This window comes from Passer domesticus, chromosome 15 (assembly GCF_036417665.1).
Source record: "Passer domesticus isolate bPasDom1 chromosome 15, bPasDom1.hap1, whole genome shotgun sequence".
Classification (NCBI taxonomy): Eukaryota; Metazoa; Chordata; class Aves; order Passeriformes; family Passeridae; genus Passer; species Passer domesticus.
The window spans coordinates 3,340,603-3,361,523 of NC_087488.1; the positions used below are offsets into that span (position 1 = coordinate 3,340,603).

General features: G+C 51.6%; 1 protein-coding gene across 6 annotated transcripts; it reads left to right on the forward strand.

Annotated features, from left to right (window-relative positions):
• The first annotated feature begins 64 nt into the window (after positions 1 to 64).
• On the forward strand, positions 65 to 20,123 carry FAM234A (family with sequence similarity 234 member A). Of its 6 annotated transcripts, none has more exons than XM_064390809.1 (12): positions 65 to 170; positions 5,906 to 6,204; positions 7,273 to 7,389; positions 7,563 to 7,751; positions 11,297 to 11,427; positions 14,261 to 14,393; positions 14,852 to 14,990; positions 15,277 to 15,417; positions 15,774 to 15,852; positions 16,280 to 16,432; positions 17,207 to 17,309; positions 17,484 to 20,123. In XM_064390809.1, the coding sequence occupies exons 2-12, from the start codon at positions 5,946 to 5,948 to the stop codon at positions 17,693 to 17,695; spliced, it is 1,656 nt and encodes a 551-aa protein (XP_064246879.1). In that variant the 5' UTR covers positions 65 to 170; positions 5,906 to 5,945; the 3' UTR covers positions 17,696 to 20,123. The 6 variants fall into 6 exon arrangements, with proteins under 6 accessions (XP_064246879.1, XP_064246882.1, XP_064246878.1 ...); XM_064390812.1 differs by lacking the exon at positions 65 to 170 and adding an exon at positions 588 to 742; XM_064390808.1 differs by lacking the exon at positions 65 to 170 and adding an exon at positions 2,360 to 2,928.
• The last annotated feature ends 798 nt before the right edge of the window (positions 20,124 to 20,921 follow it).

A 20,921-nucleotide genomic window follows, 5' to 3' on the forward strand; every position in this document is an offset into this window, starting at 1 on the left:
TGCTGCCGGACTCGTTCTTGCGGGCTCTCCGCCCGCGCCGCCGCCGACCCCGGCCGGGCCGGGCCGGGCCGGGCCGGGCCGAGCGGAACCGCTCCCCGCGCCGTGACGCCGCTTCCGCCGGGCGGAGGCGGGGATGGAGGCGGAAGTGGCGGCGGCGGCGGCGGCGCGGGGTGAGTGCGGAGCGGGCCGGGCCGGGCCGGGCCGGGGGGCTCGGGGGTGCCCGCGCCGCTCCCGGCGCACCATGGGCTCCGGACGCCTCCGGGGGTGCGCACCGGGAACGCGGCCGCGTCCCCGGGCTGTGTCCCCGCGCTGTCACCGGCGTTCCGGGAGCGTGGGGCGGGCAGCGCCGGGCTCGGGGCGGCCGCGGGGCCGGTGCGAGCCCGCGGCTGGCAGCGCTCGCGGCCCGGCCCCGCGGCCTTCCCTGCCGGCCCCGCGGGGTTTGCCCGCCTTGGGCCGCTCCAGAGCTGTCCCCACACCGCAGCCAGGAGCCTGGGAGAGGATTTCACCCTTTTTCCCAAGCCCAGGCTGCTCCCTGTGCTCCGAGCTGCCCTGTGCCGGGCTGGCGGCTGCGCGGCTGTGCTGGGCCAGGGCCAGCCCCTCGCCCGTGCAGAGCTCTCCTGGCAGGGTTAGAGCCCTGCTCCTCCTCCCCTCCGAGCCCACACGCCTGTTTGCAGGGCTGCTTGCCGAAAACACCGCAATGTGTTCAACTCCAGCCTCATTTCCAGCCTTCTCTCCTTATTTTGTAAGGCAGGAACGTCTTGTGTAACAGCTGCGAGGGAGAGGGGCAGCCTGTCCTGCTGGGAGGGACTGGGCAGGATTGGGCTGCCTGTGGAGCTCAGGGCTCCCCAGGGATGGATGTGTGATGGGGGAGCTTTGCTCTGTGTGCCTGTGAGTGACAGAAAGAAATATTCCATTTCTGAGGGGGGGGGGGAAGTGTTTTCTCTTGAAGGTGGCTGTGAAGGACAGCAGCATCTGGAGGAGGGCCCTTGTTCCATAGAATCATGGAATGGTTTTGGTTAGAAGGGACCATAAAGATTGTCTTGCCCCATGGGCAGGGATACCTTCTACCAGGCTGCTCCAAGTCCCATCCAGCCTGGCCTTTGAACACTCCTTTCTCACTGCCATAAATCTCTCCAGGCTGTGCAGGAGGCACCATGGACTTGTAGAGTAGGTGCCCCACCTAAAAAAGGTACTTTTTTTGTCTTTTGAATAAACCCACACAAAATGACCCCAGCCTTTTGCAGGGGGTTTTCATGCACAGAGATCTCTGCAGAGTCCCTTGTGTGCTCAGTCTGTGGCACTGAGGGATGTCGCTGTGCTTCTGAGGGGAGCCCTGTGGCTGAGGTGGGGCTGTCTGTGGTTTGGGGGCTCCAGGCACCCTGCTGACAGCTGCCCTTGGAGCTGGCACAAGGGATCTGCAACAGTTGCTGGGAGGAGTGGCTTGGCTGCCCTGGAGCTTGTGAGCCCAGGGATGATAAATGGCTGGTGTTTCTTCAGCACAGTCGTTATTACTGGCCTGACCTGTAATCAGTTCCACGCAGCTTTAATGCTGTTCTTCATCTTAGAGTTTTGATCTTCCCATTGCTCTCATGGAAATAATTCTGGGTTTTGTTTTGCTCTTCTCTGAACAGTTTGAGTTTCTGTATTTGAACTCCTGTCTGTAGTGAAAACTGCCCTGGATAAGAGTTTTCTCCTACAAATGACAGATGTATCACATTGCTCTGGAGTTTCTAATTCCGTTGCTGTGAGTGCTCTGTGGCACACTCTGTCTGTGCTGGAGGGTTAAATGTCATTTCAGAAGAACCTGAGGACAGCTCCAGCAGGAGAATCCCAGAATGGTTTGATTTGGAAGGCATTTTAAGGCTCATCTCATTCCACCCAGTGCCATGGGCAGGGACACCCTCCAGGCTGCTCCAAGCCCTGTCCAGCCCAGCCTTGTACACTCCCAGGGATGGGGCAGCCACGGATTCTCTGGGCACCCTGTGCCAGGGCCACTCCAGTCTGGCTGGTGGGGTTTGGATTACAGGCTGTGTCCTCAGAAAGGCCTCAGGGCCGTGCCAGGAGCAGAGGTGCCCTGTCAGACAGGGATGTCTCCTCGGGTCAGTGTCCCCAGCCAGCCCTGGCTGTGACCTGGTGTCAGGAAGGAGCTGTGAGCTGCAGATGACCCAGCAAAATGATAAGCTTGAGTGCAGCATGCAGCCTGAGTGTCTCTGGGAGAGCAGAGCTCATTTTGGGAAATCTTACATGTTATTTCTTCTTGTCCTGATGTAAGTGGGACTGCAGAAAAAGGAACAAATGACCCGAGACTGAATGTCACAGCAGGTGAGTTTGCTGTAGTGTCACAGTGTGCATGGGATCAAAACCCAACCGTCTGCTCATGGAAAATAGCTGTGATGGGAATGTTGCATCTTATTAGAGCAAAACCTGGCTGGTTTGTCTTTATTGATTGCAGCTTGGGGCTTCAACAATTTCTGGCTGACAGGAAGGAAACCTCTGAGGTGCTTGAACTAACCAACCAAACAGAACCAAACCAGCCAAATGCTGTGTTCGAGGTCCTAAAATGTCCAGTCAGAACCTGATTTCATCATTCCGTGGAAGATAACAATGTGTTGAACATCAAATCTAAGTTACAGTATATTGCTAAAAATTTTCTGGGAAGAGCTGGTGCCTGGTGACATTCCAGATGCTGTGGTCTGGTGTTTTATGAGTGGAAAATGAGTTAAACCTTTCCAGTGCACGGATCCTTAAATGGTTTCTGTCACCAGCCTTCATCCACCTGACTGTCTGTGGCTCTCTGTGCTTGTCAGCAGTTCTGTCTGACTGCTGCTGATGGTTTGTCCCCTGGGTTTAGCTGTGCAAGAGTCGCTGCTTTGAGGCAGATCAGATCTGTAAATCTGCACTGTGGCTTCAGGAAACAGGAGAGTGAAGGTGAGTACAGCTGTGTTTGTCCTGTCCCTGTTGTTGCTGTGGTACAGGAAGGGATGTTTGTTCCCCCTCTCCTTGGGCTGGGGACTGCTCCCAGCTCATCCCATGGCTGGGGGAAGCAAGCTTTAAAGCTGAGTCTGAGATGCAGATCCTGGCTGTGCTGCCACACTCCCTGGCCTGTGTGGGTTCAGTTTGGGTTTGTCACATGTGATTTTTAATTATTTCTAATTCTACAAGGTTTTTCTCCCATGTTTTCTCCTGTCCCCAGATGTACTGCAGGTAGTGTGTGTCACACTGCAGCAACACAGAATCCTGTCACTGCTGCTCCCCTGAAAGGTGCCTGGATGCATTGAACTTCCCAGCTGAGTTATTTTGTGTCCTCTTCCAGCAGGAGATGAGATGTCAGCTGCTAGAGGACAGTAAAACCATCTCAGATGCACACTATCATTTTCTGCTTGTCTTCAATTAAACTGATTACCAGCCCTCTTTGTTGTGGAGCTCAGGGCATTGCACATGCTGCCAGCTTGTACTCTGGCAGCAGCAGGCACTGGGATTTCCTGCATTGTTTGAGTCTTGGCCATTGACCTTCATGGTCCTCGTTCTGGCACCGCCTCTGCTCTGGCAGGGGTGCAAAGGGCATTATTCAAACCCTGAAAGAAAAGAGAGAGAATTGCTTTAAAGGCATTGAGGGCTCTTTGTGCTCGGTGGCTCCGTGGGGTCATCGCTGCAGAAAAGAGGGGAATTACTGGGGTTGTCAGGATAATTACTGCTTTTTTAGTGTTCTCATCCCAGTCTAGATGACAGTGCTGAGATTTATAGTGAGTCATAAAAATATGCCATCAGTGCTGTGTTAGGTGGTGTCCCTTTTGGACAGAGAGGGGAGAAACCCGGGCTTGGTTCCTTTTGGGAAGTCTCACAGGTGCTGGTATGCCCTGGATCTTTCCCTGCTCCATACCTGGATCTTTCCCAGATCCTTACTGGGGGGCTGTGGAGGCTCTGCTGGGGAGGCTGTGGGATTGTGCTGGAGCCCTGTTGCAGCCCATGCTGTGGGGGCTGGTTTTGAGAAGGGTGCCCTCTCCATGCTGCTGGAGATGGGCGCTGCAGGGACACACGAGCCAGCTGGCCCAGCACAGGGGAGGTCCCATAACTCCCTCCTGCCACTGTCCCCATCACTGTGGCCATGGCTGCTCCACGCCAGTAAATCATTTGCTCAGCCTGAGCCTGGATCCTTGTACCTTGAACCTGCTCAAGGCCTGGTGCACTAAAAGAGCAATGCTCAGCTCGGGGCAGAGGCTGAAAGCACCACTTGATCTGTTGTTCCCCTTTCCATCTGGAGCCTTCCTACCCATCAGGTGCCTGCTGTTGGTCTGGGAACAGCCAGGCTCGTGTGGGTGTCCCTGGTGTGGCTGGTAGGCTGATAAGAGGGACAGATAAAATCCTTGGAGTAAGATCTTTGGAATAAGATGCAACTTCTGCATTATTGATCCGTTTGCATGGTATTGTGCAGGTTGAATTGAATTATCAGGAGTGACATCCTGTACTTGATGTAGAACAAATGCCAGAGTGCTCAGGTGGAAGTGAGTGCTTTTAAGTGCAGCAGGCTCTGAGGTTTAAGGGTTGGAAGTGCCAGGCTGACCTGCTGATTCTGTGCCTCAGGGTTGCCTTGCTGTGGATCTGTCCCCCTGTGATTTGTACCCAGAAGAGAAGAGGCCTCTGCAGTGGGACAGGGACAGCCTGGGGAGCCACAGCTGCTTGAAGGAGCTGAGCCTCCCCAGGGTGACTCATCTTGTGTTTCACAGAACCTGTAAATGAGCTTGGGTAGAAACGTGAGACACAGCAAGCCCTGTTGCTGTTGAAATCCCATGCTGTGCACTGTGTTGGTGCTGACTTTAAGCTCTTTTCTGCTGGGGAAGTAAATGGCTGCAGTGGACAACCCAAACACGTGACTGCTGGGGCAGAGTCATGGAAAATTGGCGTGGTTGTCATGGTTATTTACTCTGATATAACTTTTCATAACACTGTCAAGCAGCTTTTTCCAAGCCTACTGGAATGTGTTATTCTTTATTTCTTCCCTTGTGTGATTTTTTTAAAGAAGCACTATCAGAGAATCTGTATAAAACATGGATTTTTACTGTTGTTGTGGTTAATGGCTTAGAGGCTCCTCTAACTGACTGGGGCTCTTTCTCCCCCTTTTTGTAGGAAATTAGCCCAGAACTCCTCTGTTTATTGTAGCTATAGCCCAAGGTCATGATTTATAGCAGGAGAAGCTAAAACAGCAGTTTTTAACTCTTCCACTCTGATGAAATCAGATTTGCCTGATTTTAGTCTCAGCTCCTGCCTTGTTTTTTCTCTGGGGAGGGAAGTCATCACTCCTTCTGCAGGGCTGCCTTCTGCATCCTGCCTTTTGCAGGGGTGGGTTGCTGAACTTACCCAGTGGTTTCTCATGTCAGCAGGTGTTAAAGAGCTTTGTTTTGCTCCTATACAGAATACTCTGGTGTTTGTTTCTCTCTCCTGGGGAAGCTCAAGTGCACATTTACAGTGGAGAGCAGCCTTGTGTTGGGATATAAAGGTCACAAGTGTTTCCTTTCACCTCTCCAGCTGGGAGCCGGGCTGACATACACAGGAGGTGGCAACAAGTCTTTGCAACAAAAGGAGCTTTTGGGGTGTTTTTCTTGAGGGAGACCTGCAGACCAGTCAGTCCTTTCTGCGTGGGGTCTGTAGCCTTCTTTGTCCAGCTCTAGCAGAGCTGATTTCCTCCTCTGGGGAAGAATTAGTGCTGTTTCTGCATTCCATGAACTGTCTGTGTGGGAGACCTCCAGCACCAGCAGTGTGTTGTATCCAGCTCTGTGACAATACACTGGTTTGCTCACCTCTCATTAAACGTTTCCAGTGTGAATATCAGGTAGTAACAGAACATTTTAATTGCTGTTTTTAAAATATATTTCAAAATGTACTTTAACTTCTTTTTCCATTGTTGTAGGTGAAGGGGGAGAAGGGTGAATACTGATGAATGAGCTGTGATGGATAACAAGGACTCAGAAGCTGAGATCCACCCTCTGAAGACTGAGGATGTGAAAGCTCAGGAGAACCATGAGCACTACGTGGAGAGGAGGATTATCAAGTCCTCGGGGCTGTCCCGGCTGTCCCGGTGGCGCACTGCTGCCTTCTTCATCTCCCTGTTCCTCTGCCTGATCATTGTGTTTGCTTTCTCCTTTATCATTCCCTGCCCAGAGAGGCCAGTTTCAGAAAGAACATGGTTCCAGTACTACAACAACGCAGGTGAGCTTGCTGCAGCAGAACAAATACTTACCAAGAGTCCTTTTCCTTTCTGTGCCACGGATTTGGGTTGTGGGGCTCTACCTAAGCACAGCCAGACCTGCAGGGATGCAGCCCTTGGGAGCCAGAGCTGTGAGTACCTGACCTGGATAAGCAATGGCCCATCATAATTGGAGTGGCCTTCCAGGAGGTGTTTACAGGATTTAGTGCAGAAATTAGATGCTGCTCTGAAGTGGTAACAAGGTAGCAGGCTGGCCTCAATCCCAAAAAGAAAAAAAAAAAAAAAAAGAAAGAGAGAAAGGGTGTCTGGGAATAAACCTCTGTTGAAGCTTGCTCTTTAAAATGTTCCTTTGGAGTTCGAGCTGAGGTTGGAGGCAATTAGGCATTTTTATCTCTGTCACTTTGACTTTCTCCCTTTTCCCCGTGGCCAACAGGAAGGGAAGAAGAATAATTCCATCTTGTTTTTTAAATAAATTGCTCTGCAGTTATTATAGCTATTTTTATTCTGGTGTTTTAGTTGGCTCTTCAGCCTGGGTCCTGCTCCCCAGTTGCTTCTGGGAGAGCTTTTCTTTAATCTTGTGTGCAGTAGGTTGTGCTGGATGTGCTGTAAATGCAGAGATAGTGCTCACAGCAGGGGCTGAGCTGCGTGTGGTGCTGCAGACACCCCAGGTGCTGCTACTCTGAGCTCAGGAAAACTGCTTTCAGCTGATAGGAAGATGGAGTATCTGGGTTTTGTGGGGCTTGGGTGGGGCTTCTTTATACTTTGAGAATAGCAGCCCCACTCAAGATCACAGTTGTTCTTTGTTCAGCATAGTTCAAATTCTGGCTGCTTGCCTCTTAAAAAAGACATCCTCTGGGGAACAGCAAATTGAAAAAATTGTTTGGCACTAACTTCCTGTCCTTGGTACTTGTGTATGTGACTTTTTTAATATAAAAGGCAATTTGTCCTGATGTTACACTGTCCAGGATGGAGGCAGTGAGTAGGTCTCTAGGAATTTGTGTTTTGCTCCAACTTTCTCTGCTGTGGGCTAAGGAAATCCTCACCAGAACCTGGCTTGTGTTCTCTTGCAGAGCCCTACCCATTCCTTGCTATAGAAGACATGAATGAAGACAAAGTACAAGATGTGCTCTTTGCTTTCAAATCCAGCAATGGCAGCAACAAATTCAACATGTCCTGTCTGGATGAAGGTACCTGACCCAAAAACACCTAGTGAGGGCTGTCCTTTCTCTTCCAGTTCCAGTTAGTGACTGGGAGAGAAAATTGGATGGGGAGAGGAGCTGGGCGAGTGCCAGCTCCTGGGTGCTGCCGGGCAGCCAAGGTGGCTGCAGGGGCAGCTCCCTCTGATCCCTCTTGTCCCCAGGGCTGCCATCTCCCTGTGCCTTCCTCGCCGCGGTGTCTGGCACGAATGGCAGCGTGCTCTGGGAGAGCCCTGCTGCAGAGGACGTGCAGGGGCTGCAGTGTGGCATCCAGCAGCTGGGCACGGCTGCAGCCCCGGGCTGCCTGGTGGTGGAGAGGCCCCTGTCCCTTAGAGCCATCAGCCTGAGCACAGGTGAGTGCCTGCAGAGCCCTGCTGCCACACAGGGGACGGGCCACTTGCTTTCCTCACCTGGTGGCCCCCAGGGGGATGTCAGCCTGACGTGACTGACTGGTACATGAACAATGGCACGGGGTGTTTGTTATCTGGGAAGCCTTGCCAGGGCTGCTTGCTGGGCGTGGAGGAGCGCGTGCTCTCAGCCTCGCTGTTCCAAAGGTTTGGTGGGGGTTTGTGCCAGCCACTGTTTCATAAGACCACGTTCCAACAGCTTTTGAAGCAGGAGGAGCAGTCACTAGCTGTGTTACTTTATACTCCCCAGGGTTAGACACAAACCTGCACCTGCAATGTTTCCCAGTTATTGTGTGTGCGTGCCAGGAGTGCCTGCTGTGGCAGGAGGAGTGGGAGTTCCAGGCATTCATGATTTTAAAGTTGTCAAGGAGAGCACTTGGGATAAGTGCTTGCCAGTCTGTTTCAGTAGTCTACGATTCTGCCTAGTTCCTCTGGAAAGGTTTCTTCCTTTCTAAACTTAGAGGTGGAGAAATTCATCATCATCATCTTGCCTAACGTGGGTGGGGGTAAGGAGTGCCTGTACTACTTTAGGAACAGTGATCATCTGCTGCACCTTGAACCCTCCTTGCTGGTGAGGCCTAAAATACATTTCCATTTTGGAGGTCACTATTTCAAAGGTCTAAACAATATATGTTCTTCCTAGGATCCCATCCTTTGTATCTGGTATTAAACCCCTCACACCCTGTTTTCCAAAAACTTGAAAAAAGAAATAGCAAGAGGTACAGCTCCAAGGAATCTGAGGAAAATCAGGTGTAGTTTTTAATTTCTAATGTATAGATGGAAGTGTAGATACACACAGAGGTAGAAAGTTTCTGTACCAGCAGAGACCTCTTATCACCGTTTCCCTCATGTGCAGGCTTTAGCACAGGTTATTTTTAGACCATTAATGAAGTAGTTACTTTCAGGTCAAAGTGTAGAAAGTTGGCTGTGGAGCCAAAGGCTTGTAACTAAAGACAGCCATAAAGGCAAGTGTGGAGAGAAGGAGCCAGGCTAAGCTACAGGTCACAGCAATACAGTGAAGAAAACATTCCATAGATAACTTCAAAGCAAGAGAGGAAAAAATGCATCAGACAGAAAAGTGAATAACCCAGGAGTTTATGTATTTAATGCCTTTTTGCTATTAAGTAGGTTAAAAATGGTTTCTGAGCTTAGCTGACTGGGGGTTAGCAGGGCAGAGCAGAATAAAATGTATTTAAATAGGCTAAATGTATTCAAAGAGGCAAAGTCTAACTTACATCACAGTGTGCTAAAAACAGTAGCCAGCACAATCTTTAGCTGTTAATGATTCATCATGGTGGAGGATTTGGTGAGATTCCAGGGCTCTCAGGCTGTCTAGCCCCTGCCTGTAGGAAGATTGAAGGAGAGATAGGCAGATTATCATCTGACTGTGTCTGATGTGGTTTTGATCTTCAAATGCTGATAAACTTAGTGGTTTTTTTATCAGTTGAAGTTGTGTTAAGTCCTGCTTTCTTCATTGCCACAAGGAGTGACCAGAGTGGGCAGGAAGGGAAGTGTAGGAGTGCATGCTTCTGTTTGTGTGGGACATCTAACATTCCTGCATGTTTATCTTACCAGCAAACTGGGACACACAGGAGCTTAAGATTAACTGTTCCAGGTCAAAGCAAAAGTCTTTGTAGCTGTGCATTATTGCATCTCTGCCTTAGTCTGAGGCAGAGTCTCAAGAGAGAGGACAGGAGTAAGAGTTTTGTTACCCCTTCTCTCTTCATCTGATCCTCCAGCAGCCTCAACAGTGAGCCCTGTGGGTGGCTCTGGTCTCCTGGGGGATTGAGCAGAAAGGACACCATGATGATCAGATGGTGGAACTGCTTCTGTCTGAGAAATCACTAAATAAATAAACCAGAACTCCAACCTGGAGAACATCTGGCAGGGAGAAAAGTTTCTGTGTCCTCTGTGTCTGCTTGAAGTGAGAGCTGAGCTCAGTCTTCTGAGTTCTGATTTCATTATTCCTTCCAGACCATAAAAATCCAACCTTTCACCCAGGTTAGATTTGCAGTCTAGGCACTTGCCTGATTTCCATCTTGGCTCCTCTCGCTGTGACCCCGGGCTCTGAGGAAGCGCCGTGGCACTGCAGATGTCAGACATGACAGTCCCATCTCCTGCTGAGGGAGCAGGGCAGGGCTGGTTTCTGTGCTCTTCCTGGGCTGGGTTAGAGCATGGAAAACTTCTCAAGTGCTTGGTGTTGGATCCAGCTCAGTGTCACCTGTTTTTCTTACTCAGACTGTTCTTTTAAGAGAATAAGATATTTTCTTCCAAACTCTGTTAGCTGTCTAACCACCAAAGATAAGAGCCTGGAAAATTAGAGCCTAGAAATTCACTGACAAGTGAATTTCATTAGCCTGGTCTTACTCTTTACCTTTGGACAGTCCTGAAGCTAGAATGTGGTAATTTAAAACTTCTCTTCTTCCTCTGCCTGCTTATTTTCTTCGAGGGCAAAATTCTTTGCCTTCTCATGATTTTGTAAGGAAACTAGGAAATCTGCTCTCTTCACTTCACATCTGTTGTCATAGTAACAAATCCAAGTGGTTTTTTCAGCTTTGCAGTAAAAGCTTTGAAGCAATTCTACTAGAAATACAGCCTGCCTTAAATTATTGCAGACGGCATCAAGTTGTAATTCCTTGGCTTTCAGTCCAGCTGCCTTCCTGACAAAGAACAGATGATTACTTTGCATTCCTGAAATGATAATTGCTGTGTGTGATGCTGGGTAAAGGGGTGGGTAAACATTTGCTCTGGGAGCACCTAATCAGACACTGAAGTGTTCATGAGAAAGAAAATCCCCCAGCAGTGTCCTCCCTGCCAGATTCCACTGCAAATTCCACAAAGTGGCCCACAGCCATGGGCAGTGGATGGATGGAGCCACTCAACTGGAGCTGTTGAAGGGAAGCCCACACCGGCCACCCCCTGTTTTCTTTCTAACAAGCAGAGCTTTGTTACCTCAGTTTACAAACAAGTTTGGGGCGTGTGTGTTCTTCAAACAAGGGAGAGGTGGGATGTGGCCTGAGCTGTGGCTAGTCATGTCAGTGGGGAAACATCTGCAGCAACATCTGCAGGAGGCAAGTTGCAGCAAAGAAGGTTCTGCCAGGAGCTGCAGCAGCACTGGTCAGAATTCAGCTGCTTTATGGTCTCAAAATGTCTGTGCAGATTTAAGTGCACAGCAGCAGGGGTTTAGACCACAGCAAAGGCTTCTCCATGCCATGAACATGCTGGGAAGCTTGTTAACCAAAGGCACAAGGGAAGCAAGCTGTTCTTTGTACCAGGGTGTCTGGGTGCATTCCTGCAGGCAGCTAGGATTGCTTCCCAATGTAAGATGAAACTGTGGATACTGGGATTCATTGGGAATGCAGAAAAGCAAGGAAGAACTCCATGATCAGCATAAATGTGGCTGCTTTGTGGTGCTGATGGGCTGGAACAGGAGCATTAATAACCTTCCAACCTAAGATGCCTTCTAATGACTGTTTCCCACTGTGTTCCAGGGGAAGTTCTGTGGAGGCAATCCCGTGACTTTGGAGCTAATTATACTGTGCTGACTCCTTTATCAGTGATTCCAGATGTGGATAATGATGGAGTTCAGGACCTGATAATCTTTATTACTAAAGAAGGCCAGGTATGTCATCCTGAAGCTCTGATAAGCCCAGTGGCTGCCACAGAGGATGGCAGGAATGCTGTTTGTTTCCACCTTGTAGTCCCAGAGGAAGTGTCCAGAGGCCTCTGGTTTCTGTGGGTTTGTGGTGGGCTCCTTCCCACCCTCCAGAGATGTACTCCCAAATCAGCACAAGTGTTTTATGGTTTAAAAAAATGAAGTAAATCAAAGAGCTGGGCAGTAATCCCTCCCCCTTTTCAGTGTGCTCTCCTCACTGCATGTTCCTGTGCTGCCTGGGGAGTGATCTGGGGCAAGATGAGCTTGCAGTTTTCTGCTTCTCTGCTTAGAGAAGTGGAAGTGAACAAAGTTGGACAGCTTTGGCTCTTAGATCAAAGCACAGCTGACAGTCAGTGCTTTTGTACCAGCACTGCCCTTTTCTGATCCCTTCCCTCTCTCTGCCTGTGGTCTGCTTTGCACTGCTCTTCACAGTGTCACTGTGTGGTTAATTCTGATCTGAGTTCATTTAGTGGAACAGCTCATGGTGGTGTTATCTCCCTCCAAGTATAGCTTCTGCCATTTCTGAGAGGGGGAAAGTCATGTAGCTGGAGCAGTTTTTCTGCTAAAACATCTTCATCCATGATGGACTGGCACAGCATTGTCTGCTTGCCCAGTCTGTCCTGTTCAAACCACACAAGTTACAGCTCCCTCTGGCTCTGATAGGAGCAGTGGGAGCCCCAGGTCCTCATTCCAGAGCCGTGGAGTCATTAAGGTTGGAAAAGACCTCTGAGATCATTGAGTCCAACCTGTGGCTGATCCCTGCCTTGTTACCAGCCCAGAGCCTGAGTGCCACATCCAGGCTCTCCTGGGACACCTCCCACAATGGTGACTCCACCACCTCACTGGGCTGCCTCTTCCAATGTTTAACACACCTTTCTGGGAAGAAATTCCTCCTGGTGTCCAACCTGAACATCTCCTGTCACGGCTTGAGGCCATTCCCTTTTGTCCTGTTCCTGTTCCCTGGGAGCAGAGCCTGACTCCCACCTGGCTGCCCCCTCCTGTCAGGGAGTTATGGAGAGTGAGAAGGTTCCCACTGAGTCTCCTTTTGTCCAGGCTGAGCCCCCCAGCTCCCTCAGTTCCACCTCACAGGACATGTGCTCCAGACCCTTCCCCATGTCTATTCCCTTCCTGGACCTGCTGCAGCACCTCAGTGAACTGAGGGGCCCAGAACTGGGCACAGCAGTTCGGGTGTGGCCTCACCAAGGCCCAGTACAAGGGCACAAACACTTCCTTGGCCCTGCTGGCCACCCTATGGCTGGTGCAAGCCAGGTGCCATTGGTCTTCTTGGCCAATGTCCTCCATAAGAAAATAGGGTTTTGCTGTCCAAGGCATTGTTGTTGCCACAGTCATCAGAAATTCTGTCTTCTCCACCTCCTACAGTTCTCTCTGTTTTCTTTTCTCCTTGCTTTTGCTATCCCAGTTATCTCAAGACTTTTGTTTTTTTAATCTTAGACGGCCAAGAAAAGTTTGAATGTAGCCTCTGTTCTGCAAGACTGCCTTTTGATCTGTTTTCCATTTTAGCTCTCTTGCTATCTTGGTATGAAATCCCTTCCTCCCTCTGGATTTGGCAAGCACTTTCCCAACTTAAGGAAAAGTATGTTCTCTTTTGAGAATCACGCAAATGCAGGAGCTGGGGTGGAGCTCTGCAGCTTGGAAGGGGCTGGTCAGATTCAGGGAGATTCAGCACTCAAGTGGAGGAGCTTTGCTGCTGTCAGGGCTGCAGCTGAAAGGAGAGAGCTGTGAGCAGTCTGTGGAAGGCTCTGTGTGCAGGGGGATAGATGGCAGCATTTCCAGAGAGTCCCATTGACCCCTACTGCTGCAAGCTTCAGCACAAACACATCCCAGAAAATGTGATGGGTTTTGGGATCCATCTCCTGTGGCAACACAGAGGGGTTGGCAGTGCAGTGAGGAAGATGTTGTGTTTCTCACTCCCTGTGTAAATACCCCTGGCTGTCACTGTCCCAGGGCAGCCACTGGACAGTAAAGGTGCAGCTGGTCTACCAGAGCTGGTGTGTGTCTCCTCCCAGTGCAGGAGGCTGGGAATAGCTGATGGATGTATTGTTCTCCCTCTCCAGCTGTGTTCTCATTCTCCCTTTTACCTGCCAGACTCTCCAGATTTGCTTTGGATTTCCTTTGCTTTCCTGTCCCTCCCTCTCAAGGTAGAGGGAAGGGTTCCTGCCTGACTCAGCATCTCTGATGGATGGTGCTTCTCCTGGTCAGATGTTTCACTTGCCCCTACAGTCCATTGCACTCCCTAGACTCTGACTGTTGCTCAGACATTTAAATCTGATCCTGACTTTAACCTTTATTTTCCTGGGTGAAAAGTTTTTAGTGGATTTTGTTACCCTGCACAAAGAGTAGAAAGAAACCTATCAGCTCTTTTATCTTCTTGGGCTCACATGAGCCTAAGGAGGGGTAGATTAGAGCACTTAAAACATTTAGCAGAGCTGCCCTGTGAAGCCAAGTCTCCCATGTCCATATGCTGCATTGTTGCTGACATTAGGTCATCTCCATCTTAGGCTTGCATGGATCTTTGCTGTCCTTACAGGGCTGGGGCTGCTGTTCCACAGTCCCAGTCTGTAAGGAGGGTGGGTGACAGGGGTAGCAAATTCTCAGAGCAGGTGGCTATGCTGGAAGTGGTTTTCAAACTTCCAGAAGAATTCAGGGCAGAGGTGTCACCAAACTCATGCCCACTCCTCCAAAACCAGGGAGAGACTTCCCATCCAAGCTCCCATTCAGTTGCAGTTTGGTACCAGCTTTAACCTTGTTGGTTGTTGTCTGTAATCCCTTCCCTGTGCAGGTGAAGGTCCTCATCCATTCAGGAAAGACTGGCCAGCAGATTGGCTCCACGGGCAGCCTGAGGGTGGATGGCATCGCGCGCTACGTCAGGCTGCAGCTGCACTCCTCCTCCTCCTACTTCCTTTTCTACACAGGTACAGCTCTGCTTGGGAATTGGGTCTGAAAGAGTGATTGTAGCTGAGATCAGGGGTAGTAAACATCATCTGAGAGCGTGTTTTGCATTCTTACAAGCTGTGTGGAGCTTTCACCTCGTCAGAGAGCTGTTCAGAGTGAAGAGGGGGGGCTTCTGCTTAAACTGCAGTTTGTTGTGTACTGTAGTGATTTTATTTAACAAATGTCAAGCATGAAAGGATTAGGCAGTCATTTATAGCAAATGATTACTGTGGAACACTTGGATTATGAACAGATAAAATGTTAAAAGCATTCAATAGCAAGCTTGAGTCTCAAAATACCACTACAACTCTATGATGCAAGCCCTAAAAATATAGTTGATCTGACAGATCTGGAAAATCATAGAGTTCAGAGCAAGGGCAGGATAACTTATCTCTCTCATTCTTGCCTTTTTTTTAATTTTATTTTTATTTTTCCACAGAGAAGTCTCTCTATGCATATTCCCTGGAAGATCTGTGCAGAACAGTAGTTGGGGAGGAAGTTAAGCTTCCCACCTTCCAGCCGGATTCTCACTGGGAGAAGCACATTGACCGTGCCACACACCTCTTACCCCTTCTCAGGTGTGAGGTTGTGTCTTGGAGGCTGGTGGAGTGGGAGGGCTGGTGTTCCTGTCAGGATGGCCTGGTGGGACTTTGTTCTCTCCTGGCTATGTGGTTTTTGGACTAGGAGCACATCCAAAGTTCAGGACAAGGGTTGGTGTTAATGGCTTCATCAGGGATTCACAGAAAAGCAGAGAAAACACATTGAGGTTTCCTATTTGGATTTACTGTGCAGGGAAAAAAACTCCAAACCTCACAGTAAAACCATCCATGGCCTAAAAAGCTTAATCATTTCTCTGTCCTTCAGATTTGAAAACATTGACTACCTGACAGCAGTTCCTGGGCACTCACGGGACAACATCTTGGTTGTGGACTCAGAGGTGGCTACACTGATCAACACAAAAGATCTGCACGCTGTGTGGACCCTCAATGTGTCCCGTGTTTTGAGGTAGTGTTCTCACTGTGGGCTAGGTGTGGCCTTTCCAGGATCCCAGCAACAGCAATGTCCTGGCAGATGAAATTCTTTTTTTGCCTGAGTCATATCTTTATCTTGCTTATTGTGTTGTGTCCCCTCAAATGCTGGGAGCTGCTTCAGGATGGAGGAGCTCAGAGCTTTGCTGCCTCATTTTGTGCCTGCTGTGATGTGGTTGGGCTCAGAGTTGGGGTGGTATCAGGCCAGCACAATTTTATGCAGTCAAATCTCTTACCAGGGCAGGTGTGGGAGGATAGAGGCAACTGGGAAAGCAAACTGTGCCCAGCCATCAGGGTGGGTTCAGATCTGTCCCTGCTCTTTCTCTCCCTCAGTGAGCCGCTGCTCGGGTACTACAAACCTGATGCCCATGGTATTGTCCTGGAGAGTGAGATTGGACCCAATAGCAAGAAGGTTTGAAATGTCTTCCTTTTAACTTCCCATTTCTCTGTATGTCACAGCTCAAGCAGGAATTGAGCCAAGGACAGTTGGTGGGATGTGTTCCCTCTGGCTGATTTTAGGAAGCTCTAAGCTGTGAAAGGATCTCTTTCAACAGGTTATTGAAGCCAGCTCAGGCACTTTAATTCTCTTCTCAGCAAGAGGCTTCAATGACAGAACTTTGAATCCCTTGAAGTAGCTGTAAAACTTGTGATTTTACTCTAACATGGCCAACCCCAGGTCTCACATCTCTGTGATGCTCTGTTTCAAATATTTCCTCATCTTCCCATGTGTCACATACTTGTTCCCATAGACGGTGTGAGGAGAGACAGCTGACCTGACTTCCCTCTCATGGCTTGTGAGCTGCCTTTGTCATGAGTTCCTTTTCTTTCTTCCCTGCTAGGTTATGATTGTTGAGAGTGAATCTGGAGCAGTCCAGTGGGAGCTGAAGCTGAACTCGGGAGCAGGGAGCCCTGGCCCAGCCACACTCCCCACTGCGGATCACCGCTCTGCCTTCCTCATGTGGGGAGACTTCCAGGAGCCAGGCAATGAGACAGTGAGTGCTGCTGCTGGGGGCTGCTCTTCTCCAGGCTTTGGGCCACAGCTGGGTGGAGTTACCCCCTTGCCACAGTGTTGATATTCCCCTCTGTCTGTGCCACTGACACTGCAGCCTCATGCCCTGGCTGTGGGCTCCGTGTCCCTGCAGGTGGTGGTGGCACTGGCAGCTTTTGTCATCCTCAGCCTGGTTATGTAGATAAAATTAAACCGGTGGCTCTGTGAGCAAAGTCACTGCCCTGCCTTGGTGTGGCACTGTAGGTGAGGTGGGAGGCTTCTGGCCTGGCATCTCTGGAGTTGCTGCTGTTTTTCTGGGAGCTTCCCATGGCAGCATTGCATGCAGTGATCTCTGTGGCCATGTGAATATCCTCTCTGTGCCCCCGGCAGCCTCAGGCAGCCTCGGTGCACAGCTCAGCTGCTTGCAGAGTCCTCGGGGCAGTGACAGGCAGCACTGGTGACAGTTTGTGTCTCAGAGGCTGCTGAAGCACCAGCTGAACTTCCTCTGCTTTCCTTGCTTGCTCTGCCAGCCCTGAGGCAAAAATCTGTCTCCTGCCTGCTGCACACAGGCCAGCTATCTGCAGGAAGCTTGGGGTGGGAAGGAGAGCAGTGAGCAAAATCCCAGCACTTGTCCTAATGGCATTGGTCAGGCTGGGCTGACACAGAGTGGCTGGCTGGGTGTATCCTGTCCAGTGTGAGCAATAGCTGAGCCTGGTGCTGCTGTTGTCTCTGGGATAACGTGTGAGTCTGTGTCCTCATAGTGTCCTGTTGGTTGCAGAGACCCAGAGCTCCTCTCCAGAAGCTGTACCTCTTCCATCCTTCCTACACGAATGTCCTGTTGGAGCTCCGCAACAGCACCGACCAGATCATTGCGTTCACTGGTGAGTGAGCCCCTTGCAGCCCAGGGCAGGAGGACACTGGTCCCTCCTGGCCCCTGTGGTGGTGGCAGCCCTGGTGCTGGTGGTGGCAGCCCTGGTGCTGGTGGTGGCAGCCCAGGTGCTGCTGGGGGCAGCCCAGGCACACGGGCTGAGGCTGGACCCTGCTCCGTGTTGCAGCGGCGCTGTTCGAGCGGAGCCGTCACGCCTGCTACCTGCTGCTGCGGGGCCCCCAGCCCGGCGAGGGGCCAGGCCCCGTGTCCCTGATGAAGAGGAAGCTGAAGGAGGATGTGGCAGTGAGCAGGGTGATCTGGCTGCGCCGCACGCCCGGGGAGGAGGAGCAGCACATCCGGGACCGCCTCTACAGGATGCGATTCCAGAGCCGAGACTGAGCTGGACGGGGAACGGGGGAGGCTGCCCCTGCTCTGCAGCCCTGCTCTCAACAAGCCAAGAGCCTGCATTCCCACGGGAAGCTGCCTTTCTTGATCCACAAACCAAAGTGTGGCTGGCAGGGAAGCACCCCCAGTGTCTAGGGACACCCAGGCTGTGGGGGCAGCTGCCAAGTGTCCGTCCTCAGAGCTGATGGGACTTCAGTGCTTGGCCACCACTGAAGTGTCATCAGCTCAGGGAGGAGGGCTTTCCTCTCCATCCCTCTGTGCCCACAGAACTGTGCTGACTCAGGAGTGTGTCTGGAGGAAAACATGTGCTTGCTGAGGTGCCAGAATTGATGACTTCTGGGATGGCTGAGAAGTGGAGTTGGATGTCTGGGAAGTGGAGTTTGCTGTGTGATGTTAGAGTTCCTTTCTGAGTCAGCTCTCCTGGCTGGGGAGAGGTGCTTGGCTGCAAGTTGATTTGCAATTACCCTCTCCTGGATTTGGGCCATGCTTCAGTAGTGGGTGGGTGTGTGGTGTCACTTGGGCCAGCAAAGCACGGGTTAAAGTGTCATTCTACTTAGCAAATGGCCTCTTCTCCCAGGAACAGCCCCATGTGTCCTACTCTGCAGTCACCAGCCTGCCTGTGTCTGTGTCCTCTGCTGCTTCCTTCCCAGCCGGGCTGTGCAGTGTTGGTGGCACTGAGAGGGAGCTGGTCTCCCACCTGATGGATGCATCAATGTCCCTGCCTTCCCTCAGCCTGCTTATAGGTGGTGAGAGATCCACCCTGGGGCCAGGCTGGCTGGTCCCTGGAGGTACCACCACCTTAAACCTCTCCAGGTTTAAGGAACCAGAGGATCTGGCTTGAGTAGAATTGCACTTGAACCTTTTCTGGGAGCTGGGATTGCTGCTCTGGGAAGCCCTGTACCCAAGTGGCAGTGCCAGCACCCTCCTCATTCAGCCTTGCAGCTGCTGAGGAGCCTTCTCCAAGCACTGTCCCTGCTGCCAGGAGGTGGCAGGAGCCCTGTGCTGCCTCCCTGCCCTTGGAATTGAAGTGATGCTGGGTGAGGATCCTGGAGCTCTCTGCCCAGCCTGGTGTCCCAAGGGGCTGGGACAGGTTGCTGTGTGAAGGTGACATGTTTCTCCTGGAGATCCATGCAGCACCCTGAGGTGTTTGCTCTGCCCTGTCCTGATGGGTGCCAGTGCAGGCTGTAGAGACAAGGTGCAGAGCCTTGGAAACAGTTTGAACCAGCTACTCAGTCCTGAAAATAAAAACTAGGCCTAAAAATAATCTCTCTCAAGCTCAGCAGTGCTGGAGGGGGCTTGGCCAGTGCCTCCCTCCCTTACTGAGTCTGACACTGGGGGATGTGTAGAAACACTGTAGGATGGGACTGTGCAGCATCAGGCACCAGCTCCTCCCTCCAGCCACTGCTGAGCCCTGGGCTGCTGCTGTCACCAGCTCCCAGCAGAGCCCCAGCCCTCCAGGCTGACAGCAGGGAGCTGGGCTGCCTGGGCACCTCCTGCCTCCAGCTGCCCAGGGGCTGCCTGAAGGCTGCCCTGTCTCCCCTGTCCCATATCCTGGGCAGTCAGGAGAGCCACTCCTGGGCTGTCCAGCTGTGCTGGAAGCCAGGGCTGCTCTCTGCAGCATGCTCCACACCTTCAAAGCACCCTGGGCTCAAAATGATGGGTTTGCCCTCTGCCTCTCTGCCCAGCTGTTTTCTGAGGGAACCCAGGAGGGCAGGGAGGTTCCCCAGCTGTGTTCCCCAGCTTGGGTTTCCTCTGTGCTCAGCACCTTAGGCCTGACAGCCCCCAGGTCTCTGTGCCAGTGTTGCAGCCATAAGAGGGCTGGATTGAGGCTGCCCTTCAGCCAGCTGGGGCAGGGCACGGGGCAGGGCACCCCAGGCTTGCACTGGAGCCCAGCCTGAGTGCTGGGTGTGGATTGTTTCCTGCTGAGATTCCCCTGCCTGGGAGCAAGGGGAATGCCTGGGTGTGTTCTCATCGTATTCTCCCTCCTCAGATCCCTACCCAGACCTGACCTTCCCACAGGCACACTGAATGTTCCTTGAGGAGAGCTGGATTTTCAGCTTTGAGGAGCTTTCCTGGCTTTAAGTTGTCCAGTAATGTTTCTGGACAGTTTGGAAACGCAGATTTCGCCGTGGCAGCTCAATTAAACGCATCAGTGCCAAACCAGCACCTTCTTAACAAAACCAGTCTGTTTCCAGCTTGTTTCCTGTGTAATTGTTCTTTTGCAGTATTTGATGAATGACTTTGTGCCTTGATTCAATAACTCAGCTGGGTGGCAATGGCTATATCACTGTGTTCTGTGTTAGTGTGGTTTTTAACACTGAGTCTCTTTGGTTTGGTTCTTTAACTTATTGCAAATTGTGCCGTACAGGACTTGCTCTAACCAGAATGGTTTCAATAAATCCTCTTTTGCATTGTTTGTAAATGGTGCCCTGCTTTGATGTTGCAGGTTACACAAGACTTTGGGATTTTTTGACAGCCCTTTGAGTGACCTCCCCGAGGCAGAACCCCCCTCTTTGGGAGGGATCCAGGAGTGCTGGTGATGCTTTGATGGCTGAGGTGCTGCCTGCTGCAGGCAGGTCACGGACCAGGAAAAGGCAGCGTGTGGAGAGAGGCTGGAGTTAGATAACGAGGCTGGGCCAGCCCATCCCTGCCCCCCACCTGGGCTCTGTGACCTGGTTTTACACCCCAGATTCCCTCTGCAGTCCATCAGCACTAAAATCTCATGCTGGGGTTTGGATTTGGATCAAGCTGGAGGGAGACGCGTGGCGGGCGCTGTCTCTGCAGCGCGGGGCCATCTGTCACTGCCCCTGGCTGCCAGCACCAGGCCCCGGCTCCCTCCTGGGACAGAGCCTCCAGCAGCTTCCCCTGCCCCGGGGGGCTCTGCCTGCCCAGCACGGAGCTCAGAATGCCCCGTGCTCTGTGCCAGGCTCTGCAGCAGGGCAGGACCTCGTGCCCAGCATCCCTGGTGTTCGTTAGCCGGGATACAGCGTGGCACCCCTTTGTCCATTTGGGGCTGGAGCTGTGCCCAGCTCTGCCGTGTGGGGACGTGTGGAGCAGGCTGGGCTCCAGGGCTGAGCACTGCTGGGCATCAGCCCCCCTGTCCTTTATGTAACCACAGCGATAATCCTCTGCAGCTGGGGCTGTGCTCCCGGGAAGGGAATAATCCTGCCGTGCTCAGATTAACAGTCCATGGACAGGAGAGTGGCTCAGCTGCCAGCCC